Here is a 21,108-nt window from a genome sequence, read left to right as displayed (position 1 = left end):
AGGAGCGTAGGAATTTGTGCTTTTTGTCTCCCTAAAATTTCTGGATTTTAATTTTTATCTTTATGTTCAGCTGGATTCACTGTTTGTTTGGCTTCCTCCCTTTCTGATGAAGAAAGTTATTTATTGTCTCTATTTTCTGCAGGTGCACTTGCAATCAGGAGATCTTTTTTTTCTTCATTCAGATCCGGAGTTGGCTGGATCTCCACCTAGGCGGGCACCCCCAGTGGTCTCCAACCAGCATCATCCCATCCGATCAAGTTATCTGGCCAGTGAACAAGTAGCTTTATCTGGTCCTGAAATTGGGGTGAATTGTCAAGTTAGCTCATCTCCAAATTTAAGTCCCACGCATAATGCAGATATTCTTACAGTAGGATTACCAATGCTGAGAACTGGTATATGTTTTCCTTTATCCTGTTCAATGATGAGCTCCCCCAACCCCACTAGAACAAGATGGAAATAAAAATTACATTGTTGATTTTCATAATGTTTGTGGATTTGATTATGCCACCTTTCACTACTCAGGCACAAGTCTGATTATCGAACACTCCCCTGTTGAATTTTAGATTACCTGAGTAGGTAATATGGCTTCCCAAAAGGTGAAACACTCGTGTATCGTCATGTTGCATTACACGTGGTTTTAAAATCTCTAATAAGCAAGCAAATGTGAGGCTGCTTAAAATAAAGATATCAGTTGCATATCTGCAGAAATGGAGCCTTGTGTTTCACTTTATCACAGTGATCGCAGCAGAATTATGTAATAATAAACAATCAATGTTTTTAATGGGAAAAACACCTCAATGATATAAATAGATTATATGACAAGCAAGATTAGCTTCCATGCTATCCATCTAGTTTATAGATGCAGGGGGATGTGTACTATGCTACACATCTATCTTTTCTTTTTTCTGTCGTTCTTTTCCTTTTGGTTCTTCTTTAACATTACACCACGATATGTCCTAAATCCAAGGTAATTCTGAATTTTGAAAGTCGAATAAGTGGATCAACAATCATAGCTATAGGCCTCTAATATTAGTTCTGGAAATTTATTTGATTCGAAGAATAGATTCTGCAACAGTGTTATATTATAATATGTAAATCAGCAAAGGACAATTGTTAATAATCTTAACAATTATCTAAGGTCCAGATAGCTTAATGATTTTAAAGTTTTATACAAATAAAAAGTGGAGTTTCTTAATATTACGTAAAAATATGATTATTGATTCTTAGAATTCTACCTTCTACCATCAAGGATGTCCTGCTGAACTTGGCCTTCCAAAAGATTTTAGTCATATAGACCTCAAAAATCCTATCAAATTCTTGTCCCTTTTACCTAGCTAAGTTGTTTTTCTTTGTTCTTGGTTTTTGAACTCTTTAAAAATGTTTACATAATTAATATGAATGAAAACAATAACGAAAGGTCATAAGAGTCATAATAGGTCAATATTTTGGCAATCTTAACAATCTAAATGAATTTTAGATCTCTTGAGTAAACTGATACATAGTTTTAGGTTTTGTGAAGGATTGGTGGATGATGACTTGCGGGAATTTGCTTACGAAGTATTGCTTGCATGTATTCTGTTTTCAGGGTAATATCTTCCTCCCATCTCTAGCTTGTGCCTCTGTGCTTTTCAGTCCCTCCAAAAATATTAACTAGCATGATGTTAGTTTCTGCTCGTGTGATTGCTTTTATGTATGTCTTTGATTTGTTCATATGTGTGTGTGTGTGTGTGTGTGTATATATAGCTTTTCCTTTTTACCTTTTCTTTTGATGTATATTCAAATCTCTCTTTCTCTGTTCTTGTTCCTTTATTAATATTTTGCTTCTTGCTCACCCAGATTTGAAATTCACTTCATTGACGGTAAAAAGAGGGAAAAAAGTTCTAGATTTCTTGCTGGCTTGAAAAACAAAAAGGATAAACGACATTTACAGTCCGAGTCTCCAGATAGGCATTTGAAGCTTCTCGAAACGATTCGCTTGCAAATGCAGGCAAGTTATGACATGCCCTTTTTGTGTTCTTATACTGCATCAATGATTAATGCCTTTTTATGTCTTGTTAAGTTTTCCTGCTCCAGCTCATAATCTCTATTTTATGCTGCTGTAATTTTTCCTCCCCTTTTCTTTTCTTCATTAGTTTAAATATTAATAGTTATACCATACTTTATTAAAGTCCAAACTGTAATGCATATGTGGCATAAGGCATCAGTTTTTGCCTTCCTTCTCTGTCTATCTCTCCCACCTCTCTTTAATTCACTTTTTAAGATGGTTAAAGGTTAAGTTTCATCCCAATATGAAATATGCATTATTGTCACCCTATAATGGGTTCAGTTTTTTTTATTGAACCTTGAAATAGTAAATTTGCTCTAAAGATCTAGAAAAATTTGCCATTGAAGTACTTGCTTTAGAAACCACATCTTTTCACTGGTAGTGTATATGGGTGCCTTTTACAGTGATGACAGATGTGATACCTAAAGTTGTGTGGGTTAAGCATTGAGAATGATATGTCAGCTTAAGTTTCTTCTAAAATTACAATTAAAAGTGTGGAAGAATGGTAAAAAGGAACTATCTAGCTGTTCGAGTACTCTCTAATACAGCTATTTGAGTTCATAAAATCAGACTTTCACAATAAAAAAACCTGAAACTGAATTCAGAGCAAGATGTGTAGTTTAACGATAGTTTCTCTATTCATTGAAAAGTTTTAATTTGGGAAAAGAAACATATATTCTAGACTTTGAAAGATAATCAATCAATGTAGCACTGTGGCTGGAACACGAAGATTGGCACCCACAGTTGGTCAGTGCCAAGGGTTTAGCTTCACTCAATGTTCTAGTCTCTCCCACGTAAGGATACATAATATAGAAAAATTCAATTGATTTATTGTTTGAGACAAGTGGTTTCTACTTTCTTTCCTTTACATGGGAAGACAAATGCTTCTTCTCAAAAAACGTAGGACAATAGCTTATCCATTAAAATGCTCACAGATTGTCTTATAGAGTTTTTATTGGAGGTGTGGAGCCTAATATACGTGTTAAGTTGTGAGATAGGACCACTCACATATCCATTTAAATATTGTCTTCAATAAGCCCCCTAATTGGTAGGCGAGGTTCAATTTTTCCACCAAAGCCTAACACATGCACAATTAATTAAAATGGGGGTGTTCGTTTGATAGGCCACCTACAGGGGCGGATCTAGCACTTGGCGAGTCGGCACGGCCGGTGAAAAATTTAGTGAAGGTTTATGTTAAGTTTTTATCTATATATATTTTGTGCAAAAAATTCACGAAAACTGATCTGTGGATTGAGTGGCCGCGTCCATGCCTTTGCATTAAGATACACACAGGTTCGATTCCCTTAGCCTGCACAATGCTTTTTAATTTTTAACCACAATAATTAAATACTAATAAAATATTGTACCAACCTCCAGCATGCAAGGATAACTCATGTGGTAGAGGGGTTCTTTGTACGTAAAACGTATGGGGGTTCAATTCCAATCTGTCCACCTTTTTGTTTATTGTTTATTTTTTTATTTTTTTTACAATAAATAATAACTAAACAACTATAATTTTCTTTTTTGAAATAATTCCTTAAAAAAATTTATTCACTCAAATTATTACTTCATAATATAGATACTTTTATCATTATGTTTAATCAATTTATTTTATAAAATTCAATTTTGGACAATCTAAGAATTGTTCTTTATTCTTTTAAGAGTTTGGAAAACAATTTTATTTTGGGATAAAAAAATAGTTCTACTTCTAAAAATCATTGTTTTCAAAATTTGGTTTTGTTGTTATTTTTTTATTTATGACTCATGAATAGTGATTTATGTTCAATGAGTTAATTGGCAATTTGGCATTAAAACGAGAATTTTAAATTTGTGGTTGTGATAAATAATTCATGTTGTACGAGTCATTGAGTTATGAGTTATAATATATCATTTATGAGTTTTGATTTGTCATTTGAGAATTTGTGTTTAGGAATTTAAGATAAGTGAAAAAAATAATAATTGAGAAGATGTTGGATTTCAATTCAACCATGTGTGCTTTGTTTTTTAATCAATTCTAATTGAAAAAATATTAGGGCATTTTTGCAAATTATTGAATGATTTTTTCAATCGAAATGAAAGTCCATATCTATTTATTCTAATTCTAGTGGTACATCTAGTTCTTTTAGATCTAGTCCATACAATGTTTTGAATATTATTTAATTAAGTATTGATAAACGACCATGTTTTGCGATCACGGACGTTGACCGTTGACAGTAAACATTCAACTTTCGCGGTCCGTCCTAGCTGAACTTGAAGCCTAGATTCGTCCCTGGCCACTTGCATATCATTTAAATATTCTCTGCAACAGTAATGAAGCATATTAATTGGAAATTAAGCCCTCATTTGGGCTTTATTTTTCCAAGAAAATGTGTTTTGGAATAGTAAAAAGTTGTAGAATGTGTGTTTAAAAATTAAAGAAACGTTTTAAGTTTACATATAAAATTATTTTATGGAGAATCTATGGATGAAAATGTGTATTGAAAAAATGAACTTTTGAAAAATTTAAAGCCCAAACAAGGGCTAAGTTTACTGAATTCTTATGTAGTTATTTTGGATAGTATTTTTTCTAACACCGAAACTTGTGTCCCAATATTGGTTGATAAGTTTTGAAGTTTCGGCCTTAAGTTGCAACTTGAATGAGTTGGCTCAGTAATTGTGAAATATAGGCTTAAGTACTGATTTCTTGAGACTACATCTCATGCCATGTTTGTGGTCCAAGTTGGGCTCATTGCATCTATTGAAGATAGTTTTTCATGGACATTGTTTTATGTGATTTTATGTTTTAATTTCCAGTGTGGTAGATGTATGAAATTATTTTCTTGCAAGTGGTAGGTGATGCTGGTGGGTGGAGGTGAGGGCATGGTTGTTGTGTATGGGGACTTGGTTTCAAGTCGTAATTCTTATCTCTTAAATTGATGAATAATATTTGCCCACGTGTAAAAAGTTTTTAGGAATTACAGGCAAACCAAGCTGATGTGATTTTTATGGAACATATTTCCCGATAATGTTGTACATCAAAACAAACGGAAACTTAATAAGAAAAAGATCCTTATAACTCAAGACGTTGATGGTTTCTGGAAAAAGTGGCCTTCCCTGGCATCAATTTGTTGATCAAGTTAATTCTGTACTATGAAACGGAGAACTTGACTGAAGCCTGCTGTCATTGATCAACATGGGGTTCCTGTCTGTCAACGTTTGAATAATTTATACTTTTACTCATATGAATTGAAAGTTGTTAGGGTTCGAATTACTGTACTACAGAATAAAGGTTCATTTTTGGGGCAAGTAGATTATGATGAAATGGTTGAACTTCAAAGAGTCTCGTTTTAAAGGAAATCAAGATGTACCCTGAGTTCTATAGGTTATTCAGGGATTTATAAGGAGCGAAATGTCCAGTGTTCCATTTTTGAGTCAATCTCATCAGATTCTCGCCATTTTATTACAGAAATATTCTCACTATCATTATGTTCAGATTTATTGTTTAATTGACTGATGCTAAACATAATGTGACCATGTGAGGTATTCATAAAATTTGTATCCATAGTGCAGCCAAATTATGCCCTTGTTTGATCCCTATCTTCCCAAAACTCATCTTTTTCAAACCTCATTTTCAACCACACATTCACACAATAAAATGTTTTTCCTTACTTTTTAACCATACATTCTCCCAAAAATCACAATTCCAAAATCTAGTAACACCAAATAATGGGGCTCAAACAAGGGCTATATATGAGAAGCATATTCTTCCATCCATCCAACTTTCACAGACTTGTATTTTTCTTGTATGGCTTGAGTTAATTTTTGTTATCATCATCTTGTCTAGATTTTTAGTTTCTACAAAATTTCTCCTCTTTTAAAATTTCTCTTGGAATTTTCCAGATGGAATCTCACACTTGATATTTTCTTTCGCTTTAGTTAAAGAGCATAGCATAGTAACATTTATTCATATGATAAAAAGTAACTGACTTCGTCAATTTTTTTTTTAGGTTTCAGAATCAACGGATACCTTTGTTAAGCGAAGGTTGACACAGTTTGCTTCAGGGAAGCCTTGGGGGCAACTAGATGTTCCACAACTCTCATTGGTGCTGTTGACTGGCATATCAAAATCTGATTTTCCGAGTGAGAAATCATATATCAACTGGAAGAATAGACAAGTAATTTATTGTTACTTTTGCTCTATATGTTTCCCTTTAGTTTTTCAGGCAATTTATTTTTGTTTGAGTTCTACTTAAATTATTTGTTGTTTTTGATTGGCTGATCTTTATGCCATCTTATAGCTAAGAACAGTTCCTTCATCTTTTTCTCAATTTTATACCTATGAGAATGATTTTTATGCTTGATGTAAGGAAAACAACTTTTCCATTTAAAGAATTTTGTATACACAAGATAGATTTAGCTCCTGCGAGTTCTGAAATTAAATGAGAAAGATAATCATTAGGTGATGTATCTATTAACTTTGAAGTGACGACAAGATGATGGAAATGGCTGCAATTTAATGTGACATACGTGCCTAATCATTAATCTGGTGAGTTGTGGAAGGATGAGAATCAGCAGGTTGAACTCAACACGTTTAAAGGACATATTTCTAACAACTGAGAATCATAGATCAGCGAAAAAGGGCTGGAGTAAACTGGTGAAGAGATCCTTTACAATAATTTATGCTGTGATACTCTTAATGGGATCTGTGCTATCAACTGAGTTAGAATCATCTTTAGTTCTAGTGGAGAGTACAGAACTATATATGCTTGAAAGGAAAGTACACAAAAGTTGGAGTTAATAGTTTGAACTGTTCACGTGTATATAAAATGGATTACTTATATTTATGCAAAATTACAAGGTATTTTCTAAAAATTTACTAAAAATCTCTTGAACTTATTAAACTCCAAAACATCTTCTTTTCATTTACCTAGTATTTAGTATCGAAATTCACCGATGATTGAAATGTTTCAGCTAGTGACTATCTTTCAATGGTGTTATTATAGGCAAATATTATAGAAGAACTACTTTTTTCTGATTACAAGAAGTCTGAGAAGCAGATAATTGGAACTTCACTTGCAAAAGTTCGAGACTCAAAGGTATCTCTTTCCTGTTTGCCAGGTTTGATAACCTAAACTCCGATTTTGACTGATTAGACTACTTGAATTTAATATGATCTAGGAATGGGATGAGAAGACATCTCCTTCTGAACGCAGTGAAGTCCTATTAACCATCAGACAAGTTGCTCTGATGTTCTCATCAATGCCTGCACGTTTTGGCATTGAAGGAGAAACTTACCATTGGACCACTGGTTATCATTTGAACATTAGGCTTTATGAGAAGTTACTCTTTGGTGTATTTGACATTCTCGAGGATGGCCAGCTTGTGGAGGTGTTTGTGTTTTCTTAACTGCATTTATACGAACAAACTTCAAGCAATAAAAAAAGATATTAGTATATATTTGTCAAAGCTTTGATGGTAGTCATTTTGGTTCTGTATCAGGAAGCGGATGAAATTCTAAACTTCGTGAAGTTGACCTGGTCGATGTTGGGTATTACACTTAGACTGCATCATGCATTATTTGCATGGGTGCTGTTTCAGCAGGTATACATTGTGTGTAGCAGTTTAAATTGCAATGTAGTTTGTTAATACTCGATAATTTCATAAGTCGTTATGTTGTTTCATTTTAATAAGAGGACTTATTAGACTTAGTAGAGGTCATTAGGAGCATTTGAGGATGATGTAGAAACATGTTTGAATCTAGTGCTTTTGGTTTTTACTACACGTGGACTCAGATCTTTTTAAACTGAAGGTTGTGTTCGTTGCCCTGCTTGAGAAGAAAATTTTGATAACTGTGCTTTTGATGGAAATACTGAACACCTCGAAGATACATATTCCTTTTTCAGCACTTCACCATTTGCTTGTCAGAGAATGTTCCTGAAAAATGGGCAAACAATCAGGTATTCTGCCATGTCATGACGGGATTGGTCATGTTAGGAACCAGAAAACGAAATGTGACAGCATTTCCCAACAGGCTTTAATGCCTACAACATTTTGATGACCAGATTCTAAATAATTGTATATTTTATGCGGATAAAACATTGTGCATGAATTTGAAATGATTACCATTATGCTATGGTTGAAGAGATTTCTAGATCAACTGTGTACAAGGTCAATTGCTTGGAAATGTAGCTTCCTTCTTGTTGGCAACGTGAGCCGCTTTCTTTGTGAATTTGGAGTTATTTTATGGTTTATGACATCTCTCTTAGTTTTAAGTTTTTCTTCTAATAGAAATATCTCATTTTTGCACTCTCTATTACTATTCTTTTCCTTTTCCTTACCTCCTTTTTATCCGCCTGGAAGAATGTGTTCTGGTTTGGCCCATTTATATTATGGATATATTCAGATTTCTCTTTATAGGTGCAATGATTCAACTCATATTGTACATACAATGCAAGCCTTTATATTATTTCTAATGCATTTTCTTCATAATGGAAGTTTGCTGCTACAGAAGAAGTGACATTATTGGATTATGCAATTCTNGACTGCACCAGTTTTATGGTGGAAAACTGGTCTGGTTTGAGTGAAAATCTATTTATGTCTTCTCTAGCTCTTTGCAGTTGGTTATATACTGATTCAAGTTCATTCTTTGCTCTTCAGAAACCTTTCCTCAAGGATGTGACATGCCTTACTCAAGATGTGAGGAAAGTGCTTCCTGCAGCATATGCATTGGAGCATTGCCTTATTAAGCTTTATTCTTCTGCTTGTAAAGAAAGAGAGTTGCACTTTTTGCATGGCCAAGAATTTGACCATTACCAGGTTCGGATATCTTTGGGACTGGATAGCATTCTCTTCTGTTTTACTCCTATTGTCAATGGAGTGGATTTACTATGAACTTTTTGATTTTGTGCCTCAGAAATTTTACCTCGTTCTGCAGCTCTATTTTTTGGCCATGAATCCCTTTTAACAACTCACAAAAAACAGACACACTAGTGTCTATATTGCTTGTTCCTGCTTAAAGCTACAGCTTGCTGTTTGCATAAGAGCAGGGTATTTAGAGTTTACAACTCTAATTTAAACTTTGTGTTAACATTTGTGATGAATTTTAGAATTTTTTTTTTTAAAATAAAGCTGATGTAAGTGCATTTTAGTTGGCATTTGTATTTACTTAGTTTTATTCATTTTTTAGTTTATTTTTCCAGTGGCTTAAGCTTAGTTTTTAAAAGAACCTAGATGCACATCTAAGAGAAAAACATCTCAAAAGCACCAGGCGGCTGAAAAATTCCAGAATGCAAGAAACTTCTGTTTATGGCCCATTTTTGTAAGAATGAGAATGAAAAATATAGTCGTTATGGACCTCACACAAGAGATAGAAATTCAAATTCGATGGTTTGATGTGATGGATAACGGTCATATTTTTCATTTTAATGAGGAAAAATTGGGAGACAAACGGTGGCTAAATTTGCTGTCAAGTTCTTATTAAGATTGTTAAGCGGTGATGATTTATTGAATGCTAAAATTGGGCAAACATCCAAAGTAAGGCACAAATTTTTATTCAACAATGGAACAGTGAGTTTTTAAATCATGTAAATGCTCCCCGTTACTGCTTCACCTTGTTCATGACCTGTTCTTGATATGCTGTCTGTTCATTCTCCTTCGCTCCTCTCTCCAGATCGATGAAATTTCCAGGTCAATAATTCTTGACTGGGTAGTTGCTCAACATGAACGAATCCTGGAATGGACTGGACGTGCTTTTGACCTTGAGGTTTGTCTCATACATGGAATTCTGCTACCTGCAATTTTGTCTGTGTTATGTTCTGGCAAATTCGCAAAATATATTCCAACATGGTTGGGAGGTTTGCTTCTAGGTCTCCTTACAGTTTGTCACTGAAAACCTTAAAACATAGAGCAGTAGTGTTTGGAACCTATGTAATCATTATGGTCTTGTGTATCATGACGAGAAGATGTTAAACGGTTCAGCTGTTTTCACATGCTATATATTTCTTCAAGGGTTCAATAATCTATAAATGTATTTTAGCTTACTATTTCATTTATATTGCCATATTACAGGACTGGGAACCTTTATCTTCTCAGCAAAAACAAGCAGCTTCAGCAGTTGAAGTGTTTAGGATCATAGAGGAGGTATGTGTAGCGTAGCTGCTGTAATGCAACTTATGCTTTCAACTTCATAAATGTTCATGAGGTATAAATTCAATAAACGCTATTGATTCGACACGCTATGAGAAATGATTTCTATTGCGCTAGGGACCCATCAATCGATTAATTGTCTTTCTATCCATTATTTCGTTTCCTGCATTCTCAAACAAGTATCACAGATGATTCTGGGGGTTGTCTCAAAGTTGCACAAGTGTCCCACTTCTCATGCTATTCTAGATGCATTACACCCCATAGAAGTTTCTGAAAGCTCTAATATTCCACTCGTATTGTTTCTTGATATTTCCAATTTTGATCATTATCTGTAGCAAACAGAGTGATAAATTCTGAGCTTCAAGAGGGTAGAATCAAGGTGATCCCTTGTCACTTTTTTTACAATAGTGATAGATGTCATATGTAGTCAAGGGGAGCTGTGGAGGGGATGGAGGAGGCTTTCTTGGAAGAATTTGAAATATTAAATGATAACGTGCCTGTCTCTCACTACAATTTACATATGATACTTTGTTCTGTTTGAAAGGTTTGGAGGCTCATTTTCACACCCTTGCAGGAATCTTTAATATTTTCATGTTCGTATCAAGTAAAACTATGGAGAAGGGGATTAATGTTGGGTAGTACTTGGTTTAAATTTGGCATCTAGGATTGGTTATTCAGTTGATTTTTGGCCTTCGAACACCTGGACTTTCTGTTGTGTGGTAATTTTTTGTCTCATGACTTCTGGTTATTATTGATTGAGACTGTGACAAATACGCTCCTTAAAAGATCTATCAGACTCTAGAGTGAATAATTTGATCAACGCTATTCTATTCTTTCTTCAGTTTGGAATTAATTCTTCTATTTTTCATGTTAAACAATTCACGTAAAGATTTGGAATGGTGGAAGAAAAATATCTTGTCTAGAACGGGTGGACTTGTTCCCAGTCAATCTGTTGTCTCTAGCATCCCAATTTATTATATGTCAAATTTTAAGATGTCTCATAAGGTTTCTCTGCCTGTACAAAGAATTATCCAGAGATTTTTATGGGAAGGCAGGGGAGAATGGGACAGTGTCTGGTAATTTGATGTTGAAAACCTGCCACTATTGGAAAGTGGTTATCGAGATTCCCTTTGAAGCCATTTTCTTTATGGGAAAGGGCTGTGAAGAGTGAATATGGAATGTCCAAATGGTTGGAGTTCTAATATGGTAGTGAGAGCTCTTCTAAAAAATCTGGAAGTTGTTTTTTTTCCCCCATTCGGATTAGGGATGGGAAACGAAATCAAATTCTAGGAAGATGTCTAGAGGGATCACTGTTGCTACATTGGCTTTATCCTTCCTACGGTATAAGGTTTCTGCATTAAAAATTTTCCTATTAAATTTGTTCTGTTTCTAAAAACATTTCTATTGCTTGGAATTTCCAATTTGGTCTAGATTTAGGATTAGCAAGATAACTTAGTTATATTCTTTATTATCCATCACTGAGAGTGTTCCTCTTAAGCCTCATTTTCTAATTTGGTTGTGGAAGTTGGAGTCCTCCAGAGTATTTCTTGTAAATCCAATTTCCTAGCTTTTATTAACTTTGCCTAGTTCTCCATTATTTGAACCCTTTCCCTTTACTTTTCTTCTGGAAATCTTGCATACTAACTGGATTAAGGTGTTTTGCTAGGATTAATATCTTTGATAGTTGAAAGAAAATGCCCTCATTTATTTCTCTCTTTCTTGGTGTGTGTTGTTGGAGGACAACAAATAGTATATTCATCACTTATTCTAACGCATGTGATGTTATAGTTTTGTGGTGGCTTCTTAAGGGAACTTGGTTTTTCCTGAAAGGTGTATCAAGATATTTATTGAAAAACTTATTAGATAACTTATTTATATTCTTTATTATCCATCACTGAGAGTGTTCCTCTTAAGCCTCATTTTCTAATTTGGTTGTGGAAGTTGGAGTCCTCCAGAGTATTTCTTGTAAATCCAATTTCCTAGCTTTTATTAACTTTGCCTAGTTCTCCATTATTTGAACCCTTTCCCTTTACTTTTCTTCTGGAAATCTTGCATACTAACTGGATTAAGGTGTTTTGCTAGGATTAATACCTTTGATAGTTGAAAGAAAATGCCCTCATTTATTTCTCTCTTTCTTGGTGTGTGTTGTTGGAGGACAACAAATAGTATATTCATCACTTATTCTAACGCATGTGATGTTATATTTTTGTGGTGGCTTCTTAAGGGAACTTGGTTTTTCCTGAAAGGTGTATCAAGATATTTATTGAAAAACTTATTAGTTTTAGCACGGGAAAGTTGGGCTGTGTTGTGTGAGAGCTGCGGACCTGTGTTTTTTTTTGTTTTTTGTTTTTTTTTATTATTATTTAATAATTTGGGCAGAGAGGAACCATAGAATTTTTGAGGAAAAAATAATAACTTGAAGATTTATAAGAGCAAGCAGAGTTTTTGGCATCTTTATGGGTTTTATCTTTGCTTTCCCTTAGTTGAACAATGTGATGTTCTACTGAGTCTATTTTTAAAATTGTTTGCTTATGCGTGGACTCCATGTTTCCTTGATGTATGGTACTTTTATATCCTGGTTAATAAAATTATTAATTATGTTTCTTATGGAAAACAAGAAAAAAAGAAAAGGAGAATAAATGAGATTTTACGATTACAAAATAGTGTTACGTATTAGTTTGCTATTTGATATTTGTGTAATACAATTGTATTTCATTTTGTTATAGGATGCTGAAAATGAACTGCACTTGTATATGTTTTACATTTGGAGCCTAATTATATTGTATACCTTCCCCACTTTTAAGTGAAATTGAGATAATTTGGGAAGTTTGCACATGAATTAGGTCGCCCTACTTTTCCTCCTATCTTTTGTGGTGTCGTGTGTTCACATACAACACATTGTAATTCTCCTTCTTCGACATAGTGAACTTTTAGTGGTAAGAGGACATAGCTCTTGCATTCAGAGTCAACCGCTCTAAATTTTGTCTTCTTACTTGCTTTCAATTTTCTTTGTTTCGTGTTATTATTGCTCTTGGTAAAACCAGATGAGCGATTTAACCATAGCTGTATATTTATTTTCTATGTATCTATCCTAAATCCACATCTGGCTGATTTTAAGTTGGCCTGAGGCATGAGTTTCTTTGCAAATTAGCTTTCTTGTCAACTTTTATTCTTGTGTAAGCTTTGCCAAGGTGTATTCTTATTATCTTCAGTCAATCTCTATGGTACTTACCTGTATACTAGTATCTCAAGTACTTCTAGTTGGGCATTTTGCTTTTTCTTTTATTTATTAGATAATTATTTGATGGATTTTTTAATTGAATCTGTGGGTCCAATATCTGAATATTTTGCAGACTGTTGATCAATTTTTTGAGATGAGCCTTCTACTCGACATCACACACTTGCAAGCTCTACTGTCTATCATTTTCCACTGCTTGGATGCCTATTTGGTGAAAGTGGTTAGCCAGTTAGGTAAGGACCTTCTGAGATCTGCTCAGCATGTGCTTTTTGATTCTTTTGTGCACGTCCATTGGCACTTGCTGGTATATATGCTAATAACTAACTTGTACACAATTAGTCAAATCGAAGTTCTTGCCCCCATTTTTTAATGAATGAGGCTGGTGATGCTTCCATCTTGCCAGGTCATCAAATTGAATTTATAGCAGTACATTTCTTTTCCCTATGAGTTTGTACATGTGATGAAGAATGTGATGGTCGTTAAATTCTGCCATGTTAGTGTCTGGTGTGGCCAAGTTTGTGGAGGTGGTGCTATTCCTGGGAGTTCTTGAATTTTCATGGCAACTTCCATGCACCCATTATAATGGTACCCCAACATTAAATCAAATTTACTTTATGGACTATCAGTCATCTGAAGTCATTGCAAATCATATTTTGTTCCATTCAGTAAAATGATTGTAATAGCCTTTCCATAGTACGAATGCTGGTCCTAAAAGGATTTATAGAAAAGGATATGATATGAATTCTTGGACCTGGTTAAAAGAGTCTGTATCAATGTATGAGTGTTCTAACATGCACAATTCGATTGGTCTGGTATCTCTGTCTTCCATTATCATATGTTTGTGTTGATTATTTGGTTTTCCTCTGTGCATCCCAGCTAAGACCAATTGTTTTGAAGTTGATTCCATCAGAGATGCCAATAGACTGAATTAGATTTTGCTTTAAGAGTTGTTTGCAGGGTCTCGAAACAGCACACATTGTGGATCATTACCTTCATATGATTTTAACCTTATCATTTTACAGTTTGGAGTTCAAGTCTATAGATTTCTTGAATTATGGGTGAACAATGGAAATAGGAAGCTAAAGTAATGATTACCAGATTTTTGGTATTCCATGGTTGTCATTTGAAGACGATATCTCATTTAGAAGTTTTCCACAAATAGTTTATTGCACTTCATATTTGCGTGGCAGGAGAGTTATAACTCATTATTTCTCAGGTTTTCCCTTTTCATTCTTTAATTTATCTCAATAACATGTTTCCTGCAGAAGGCTTTGTTTACTAAGTGGACTCCTACAGTGTGTTTAGAAAAACCCTGGTTTTGGACTGAAAACACTTGAATTCTTTATAGCGAGGGCTCATTGACGTATAAAACTGAACTCATAGGAAGAATGTTTGGTTCAAGACAGCCTAACTAAGTTGTTAACAGCTTTGCATTTTTTAAGTGCAGTTGATAAGCGAAATTTGTATCCTTCTACTCCTCCTTTGACTCGTTACAAGGAGACGACATTTCCTATTGTCAAGAAAAAGCTGGGAGAGCATTTGATTCTTGACAATGAAATAAATAAGAAGTTGAATGAATTGACTACTCCCACCCTGTGTATCAGACTAAACACTTTTCGAGTAAGTGAAGGTTTTCGTCTATTTTTGTCCATAAATAATTTCTGTGAATATAAATCAGTAGGTTCTACTAACTTTTTTGCCAACTATAAGATCTTTTACAATTTTAATTGAATCTGAAACTTGTTTCTCATGTTACCCTTACAAAACTACTGTAGCCAAATGCTTTTTTAATATTGTATTTATTAGAGAGAAATGAATAAGCGTCTTGTTAAAATAAATTTCAGATTTTCTGCAGGAAGCATAATTGATAATTATTCCGACACCTGAACCTTTTTTTGGAGGGAAAGAGATACGACTTGGGGCTTAAAGTAAATGTAAAGAAGTATGTTGCATAAGTAGCACCTGTTCAACCGACTAAATTACGAAGTAGCCCAATGATTTTGACAGTGGACTCATCGTATCTGAAGAGATGAATTTTAGGTATTGAATGACCGCCTTTCCAATTTTAAGTAAAATAGGGTATGTAGGGTTAGCGAGAATCTAGATCGAATATAAATATACAATCGAACGAACTTCAAGGATAATTCCAAAAGGCAAAAAACCTAAATCTTGAAGTGATTTTTACTTTACACTCCAGTGGAATTCCTAGTGCTCCTCAACTTGGGTCACCCTTTGTCTTAACATTTTTTATTAAGGCAGGATTTAGAATGGGGAGGGAAACAGATTCCTAGTAGCCACCTGCTATTGAAAAAATAATTTAACATGTATTCTCTATGTTTTAAGCTCTCAATTTTGGTTGTGTATAAATTAAATTTTATGCTTTTACTAATCTCTACAGATCCTTTTTTCTTTGTTCTTGCAGTACATTCAAAAACAAACTGCCGTACTTGAAGATGGCATTAGGAAGTCGTGGGAATCTGTCAGAGTTTATAAAAACAATAGATGCTGTAAGTTATTTAGGATTGTAAGCATGTAATGGAGGATTCACCAAGCAAATTATAACCCTTTTTTTCTATGAGATCATTCCCTTGATGTTTCTGCAAGGGCATGTGCTTATGAAATAAAAATTAGGAATATCAATCTATACAAAGATATCATGCAGAAATCATCTAATTAATTGTATATTGACCCAAGAAGGCTCCCTGATCCAAGAAATATAATTTGCAAAAATGTAATTTCATTCTCTACAAGGCTTGAATACTCTCAAAATCTCTTTCGTCTCTCGCATCCCAAATACATTGTAACAAGCAAAGTTGATTATGCTCCTATGACGTTCTCTTATTCTTGGTTCTCTAGAAACTCCAGCTCATAAATAAATCTGACAAATACTTGTGTATTCTGTTTTCGGTACGTGTAGAAGCAGATGTAACCCACCTTGATTAAGTGAAATGGTGAAACTAACATGAGGTTGGTTGAGTGCTTTAGTTGAACGAACAACTTATATGCTTATTCTAATTATTTTGGGAAATTTCTTTGGCATCTCGGGTCATCTTTTGAATTGCATAACCTATTTTTTAAAATGAAATCTGCCATAGCAAATTAGAATTGTTTCACTGAAAACAGAAACTAAAATGAAAATGGAGCTTAGAAACTGACTTGAAAAATCAACATTTTACCTTTCAGAGGTTGTAAATAGGTACATGAATTATCAAAACAATCACTGATGCTGCAAATCTTTACAGTGCATGGGAGTCTGACATCATTCTCAGGCACATCTCTTGATAAAACTATAAGGAAACAATGATTTTTCTCTCTCTTTTTTAATATTACTTTCCATCTCATTCAGCAACAGAGCAAACTATTGAGACAACATTAGAATTGGATAACGAATCAGTTGCTGAGCTTTTTGTTGCCACATTGGAGTGCATTAGGGATTCTGCTGCTGATGCTATCAGACAGACGTGTGACTTTCTAGGTAAGTAAATTAACCTTTGACGATCAGTTATCCTTTTAGACCTGATAAAGTGAAATTTTTTTAACTGCTTAATGGTATTCTGATGCTGCTTGTTTCCTCCTCTTCTCTTTTATTTTCGTGCTTTTAGATGTATTTCTTTTATGGCTTACTCTTAATTTTTCCCATTATATTCTAACACATACACGATGGCAAAAAACTTTACTAGAGATGAACCTTAGGTCACAGGTCCGGGCATTTATTTGGTAGGTTCTACGGCCAAAGCTGTAATTCATTATGTTGCTTGGCTGCTTATAGGCGTTTTCCCTTTGTAAAGCTTGTGTGCCAAGCTCTCAAAGATAATTACTAGGAGTAGCACTTGCAAAAAAAAAAAGGAAAAAAAAAGCACCGTGATGCAGTGTGTGAAAATTATACATGTTACATTTTTATTGACTTATTTAATGCATTGAACTTTATGCTCATGTAACAGTGGCCTAATTTTTTGTTGGACTTCTAGGAGCTAGATTTGTGTTCTTGGATCTAAGAGATTCGTTCCTGTTTCATTTATATCGTGGTGGTGTTGAAGGAAATCGGTTAGATGGGATACTTCCACAATTTGACAGTGTAAGATTTTTCTAATAATCTCTGTTCTATGTCTGGATCTTGTTTTCTCTTAAGCTCTTTAAATGGCCATTCCTGAAAGTTAAACTAACAAGTCTCAATTCCCTTTAATGCCCAATGTGACTTTAGGTTCTTTTTAGGGGGGTATATGCAGTCCAGTTTGGATGGGTTTTGAACAGATTTTCAAACCATACAGTTTTAAATGGTTTGAGAAATATCCAAACTTAAACCAAACCATTTAAAATGGTTTGAGATTTTCTAAAACTTGAACCTAACGATTTGGTTCGATTTTAAACCACAGTTTGGTCATATATTTTTTCTTCCTACTCATTTCATTGTCATTTGAACAGATTTTCAAACCATACAGTTTTAAATGGTTTGAGAAATATCCAAACCTAAACCAAACCGTTTGAAATGGTTTGAGATTTTCTAAAACCTGAACATAACGGTTTGGTCCGATTTTAAACCACAGTTTGGTCATATATTTTTTCTTCCTACTCACTTCATTGTCACTAGTTCAAGGATTATAAAATATATTCACATTTTATTGGGAATACCAAAAAATCCTGTATATATCAAACTAAAATGTAAAAAGCATGTTTGGGAAGTGTTTATGAACGGTTTAATTATAGATATATAGAAATAAGTGATGGATAAGTGGGTAGTATTTTTGGATCCCTCAAAATGCGTAAAAACATGAACACCAACAAAATCAAAGAAATCTCAACGCTGGGGATTGTGATGTTAAGGTAATTAACTAATTATTGGTATTCGGTAATTGACAATTGACCAAATTACTCATTTTTGTGTTATATATTATTTTGGATGTTGGGATTGTAATTTATTAGTCAAACTTCAGGAAAAACTTTATTTGTTTACTTGTTTATTATTATTATTTTTTTACAATTTCAAACTGTCTTGTTTGTCTCAAACCACCGTTAAAATTCTGAATCCTAAAAAAACCATCTTACAACTGTTTGGCTTATTTCAAAACCGTTTCGCTAACGGGTCCACATGACACCAAATGGACGGTTTCAAAAAAGTTCTGGTTCAGTTTTTCATTGCTTGCTGCCCTAGTTCTCTTCCTTCAGATATCATCATTAATATTTTCTCCTGCATTGTATCTTCAATGTTACTGCTTTGAATAATTGACAAATTTGCTTGGTTCTTTATCTATTCCTCCTTGTTTTGATTAACATTTGATCTCAACTATGCTCAATTTATGTTAATGACGATCAATTGTAGTAAATCATATAGTTCCTATAACATTGCTGATCTTACTGCTGTCCTGTGAAGTTCCCTTTTTATAATAAATTTTTAATTAAAAAGACCCCTGATGCATTTCACTTAACACGATGCAAACTTCACAGGAACAATATATGTGTGTGTGCGTGTACTTTGTGTTTACTGGCAACCTGTATGATGTGGAGTGTAATATTTGCAGGCCCTCAATACCGTAAGTGGTTTGATTGATGATACAATTAGAGATCTCGTGGTGTCGAGCATTTTTAAGGCATCACTGGTATGATTGTGTCTTAAAATAGTATCATATAATTTCCTTCTCTTGTTTGCTTCTGATTTTATGTAGTTTTTGTGTAGGAAGGATTTGTGTGGGTGTTGCTAGATGGAGGCCCTTCACGTGCATTTTCTGATTCAGATATTTCAATGATAGAAGAAGATCTTAACATATTAAAAGTACGCTACTGATTATATGCTGTGGCTCCTCATTACGTACCCCTCACAGGGTCTTACAGTATCAAGTTTTCTTGTTGATCGCTGTCGTGTTTCCTCCTCTCTTAGTTCCCTTGTCGGATGTACTATAGTGCATAATGTCTTCTTCTAAACTGTCATTACTTTAAAGTTGACAAGTATGAAATTCATTATTAAAATTTCAAATTATATATGACATAGGAAGTCCTTATCAGTAGATTAATTCAGTACTGGCAGACATATGAGTTTCCTATGTATTCTCTGCTCTTTTTGCTCGCAAATAACCATTAACTTATTGGAGAGCCTTTACCTTCCATAAGCTCCGAAATGACATCTTATGTTCTCCAATATTTTGAGAAAGCTCATGATGATACTAAACAACATGCTCGTTCTTCATCTTTCTAGGACTTGTTTGTAGCTGATGGAGAAGGTCTTCCTCGTTCATTGGTTGAGGAGGAAGCAAAATTTTCTCATCAAATCCTGAGCCTGTTTTCCCTTCAGGTATGATGTCCCACACTTGGAAGTTTACTCTGAGTCCAAATCAGTGAGTTCAGATTAACATTTATGTTGATACTTTTTTCTCTTTTCTGACATGATGGGACAGACTGAATCTGTGATCCAGATGCTGATGACATCCAGCGAACATATTTCAGCGGGGGCCAATGGTCGTAACTATGGCCAGCGGTATTTGGGAGATGCTCACACTTTAATACGGGTATTATGCCATAAGAAAGATAGAGAAGCCTCTAAGTTCTTAAAAAGACATTATCAGCTTCCTTCATCTTCAGGTACCTATTGGTTTCTTTGATTTTGCCTGTCTGGTGGGATCTGAGAATTTACTTTTCCCCTTGTGCTTTTCTGCATTTCCTGGAGTAACATGAAAATTTTACAAGGGATCCCTTCTCATTTCTTATGGACCTGTTCTTTAGTTTTTGCATCGACCAATGTAAGTTCCTGTTAATGCTACTTAACTTCCATTGATCTGAGTGCAGAGTATGACGAGAATCTGCAGGAGGATTTCAGTGCGAGTTCTCCTCTTGTTGCTGATCTCATAAAGCGCAGTGCATCATTTCGTTGGTCCGAGAAAAGTCATAGCAGCTTCAAATCTATAAAAAAGAGATTTCAAGAAGCGACATCTGAAATAAAACATGCAGCATGGTGATTAACATGTTACATTGAGAGTCTAAAGCATTTCATGTTATTGACTCCTCTTAGGGAGACAATGGATAATATTCAGATGGCATGTTTGGAATGGTGGATTGAAGAAGTTCTGCCTGTTTCCATTTTTTAATGATAATGAAGTGCTGGATCCGGGCCTCAGATCCTACTGGACAATATTAATTAATTAGAAAAAATAAGTTAAAATTTTGGTACTATATTGTCCAGTACGATCTAGTACTAGATGCCAAACATGCATTGACTGGATATGTGACAGCATCATTCCATGTACATTTAGAAGCACATTGCTACTTCCGGCAGGCATTGCGCTGTGTTCAGAGATGGAGGAATTTTGTTCTTTTAGAACGCATTTAACATCTATAGGTAAAGCTGTCAAATCAGTTTGGGCCTAAACTAGTTTTTTCTTCTTGTGAGAGATCAAGATAACCTTGTTTTTAGTTGCTTCATATATTTTAATGTATCATTTTCATCATCCTTTTGGTATATTTGTTACTGTATTGCAGTCCCAACATGTACTTTTTTGTGACTTTTGCTCTGGTTTATTCTTTCTTTGGCGTAATATCATGTGGTGAGTACTTCTCGATGGGAATAGGAACTGAATCAACGAGCGGGCATTCTTTTAGAATAATGTCAACGAAGTCGATAAAATTAGCTCGACCAATTTGATAAAACAATCGAGTTAAAAATCCTTTTCAAAAATGAGTAGAGTATCGTGTTATGTAATCCTCCATTACTTGAATT

At 34.3% G+C, this 21,108-nt stretch overlaps 1 protein-coding gene across 1 annotated transcript in view; it reads left to right on the top strand.

Annotated features, from left to right (window-relative positions):
• LOC111382374 overlaps positions 1–20,897 on the top strand; it is a 24,028-nt gene extending 3,131 nt beyond the window's left edge. The window contains exons 3-24 of the mRNA XM_023006320.1: positions 143–392; positions 1,520–1,586; positions 1,837–1,987; positions 6,031–6,198; positions 7,027–7,119; positions 7,202–7,411; positions 7,523–7,624; positions 7,833–7,956; positions 8,519–8,592; positions 8,681–8,839; positions 9,693–9,785; positions 10,091–10,162; positions 13,522–13,639; positions 14,854–15,026; positions 15,829–15,913; positions 16,753–16,881; positions 17,375–17,481; positions 18,923–19,000; positions 19,078–19,173; positions 19,594–19,689; positions 19,793–19,976; positions 20,181–20,897. Of these exons, the coding sequence (XP_022862088.1) occupies positions 143–392; positions 1,520–1,586; positions 1,837–1,987; positions 6,031–6,198; positions 7,027–7,119; positions 7,202–7,411; positions 7,523–7,624; positions 7,833–7,956; positions 8,519–8,592; positions 8,681–8,839; positions 9,693–9,785; positions 10,091–10,162; positions 13,522–13,639; positions 14,854–15,026; positions 15,829–15,913; positions 16,753–16,881; positions 17,375–17,481; positions 18,923–19,000; positions 19,078–19,173; positions 19,594–19,689; positions 19,793–19,976; positions 20,181–20,350 (2,799 nt within the window). The 3' untranslated portion in view covers positions 20,351–20,897. The remainder of the gene's footprint in view (positions 1–142; positions 393–1,519; positions 1,587–1,836; positions 1,988–6,030; positions 6,199–7,026; positions 7,120–7,201; positions 7,412–7,522; positions 7,625–7,832; positions 7,957–8,518; positions 8,593–8,680; positions 8,840–9,692; positions 9,786–10,090; positions 10,163–13,521; positions 13,640–14,853; positions 15,027–15,828; positions 15,914–16,752; positions 16,882–17,374; positions 17,482–18,922; positions 19,001–19,077; positions 19,174–19,593; positions 19,690–19,792; positions 19,977–20,180) is intronic.
• Positions 20,898–21,108: the final 211 nt, after the last annotated feature.

This window comes from Olea europaea, unplaced genomic scaffold, assembly GCF_002742605.1.
Source record: "Olea europaea var. sylvestris unplaced genomic scaffold, O_europaea_v1 scaffold2483, whole genome shotgun sequence".
Taxonomy (NCBI): Eukaryota; Viridiplantae; Streptophyta; class Magnoliopsida; order Lamiales; family Oleaceae; genus Olea; species Olea europaea.
The sequence above is the reverse complement of the archived record's forward strand: the minus strand, read 5'-3'. Positions and strand labels throughout refer to the sequence as shown.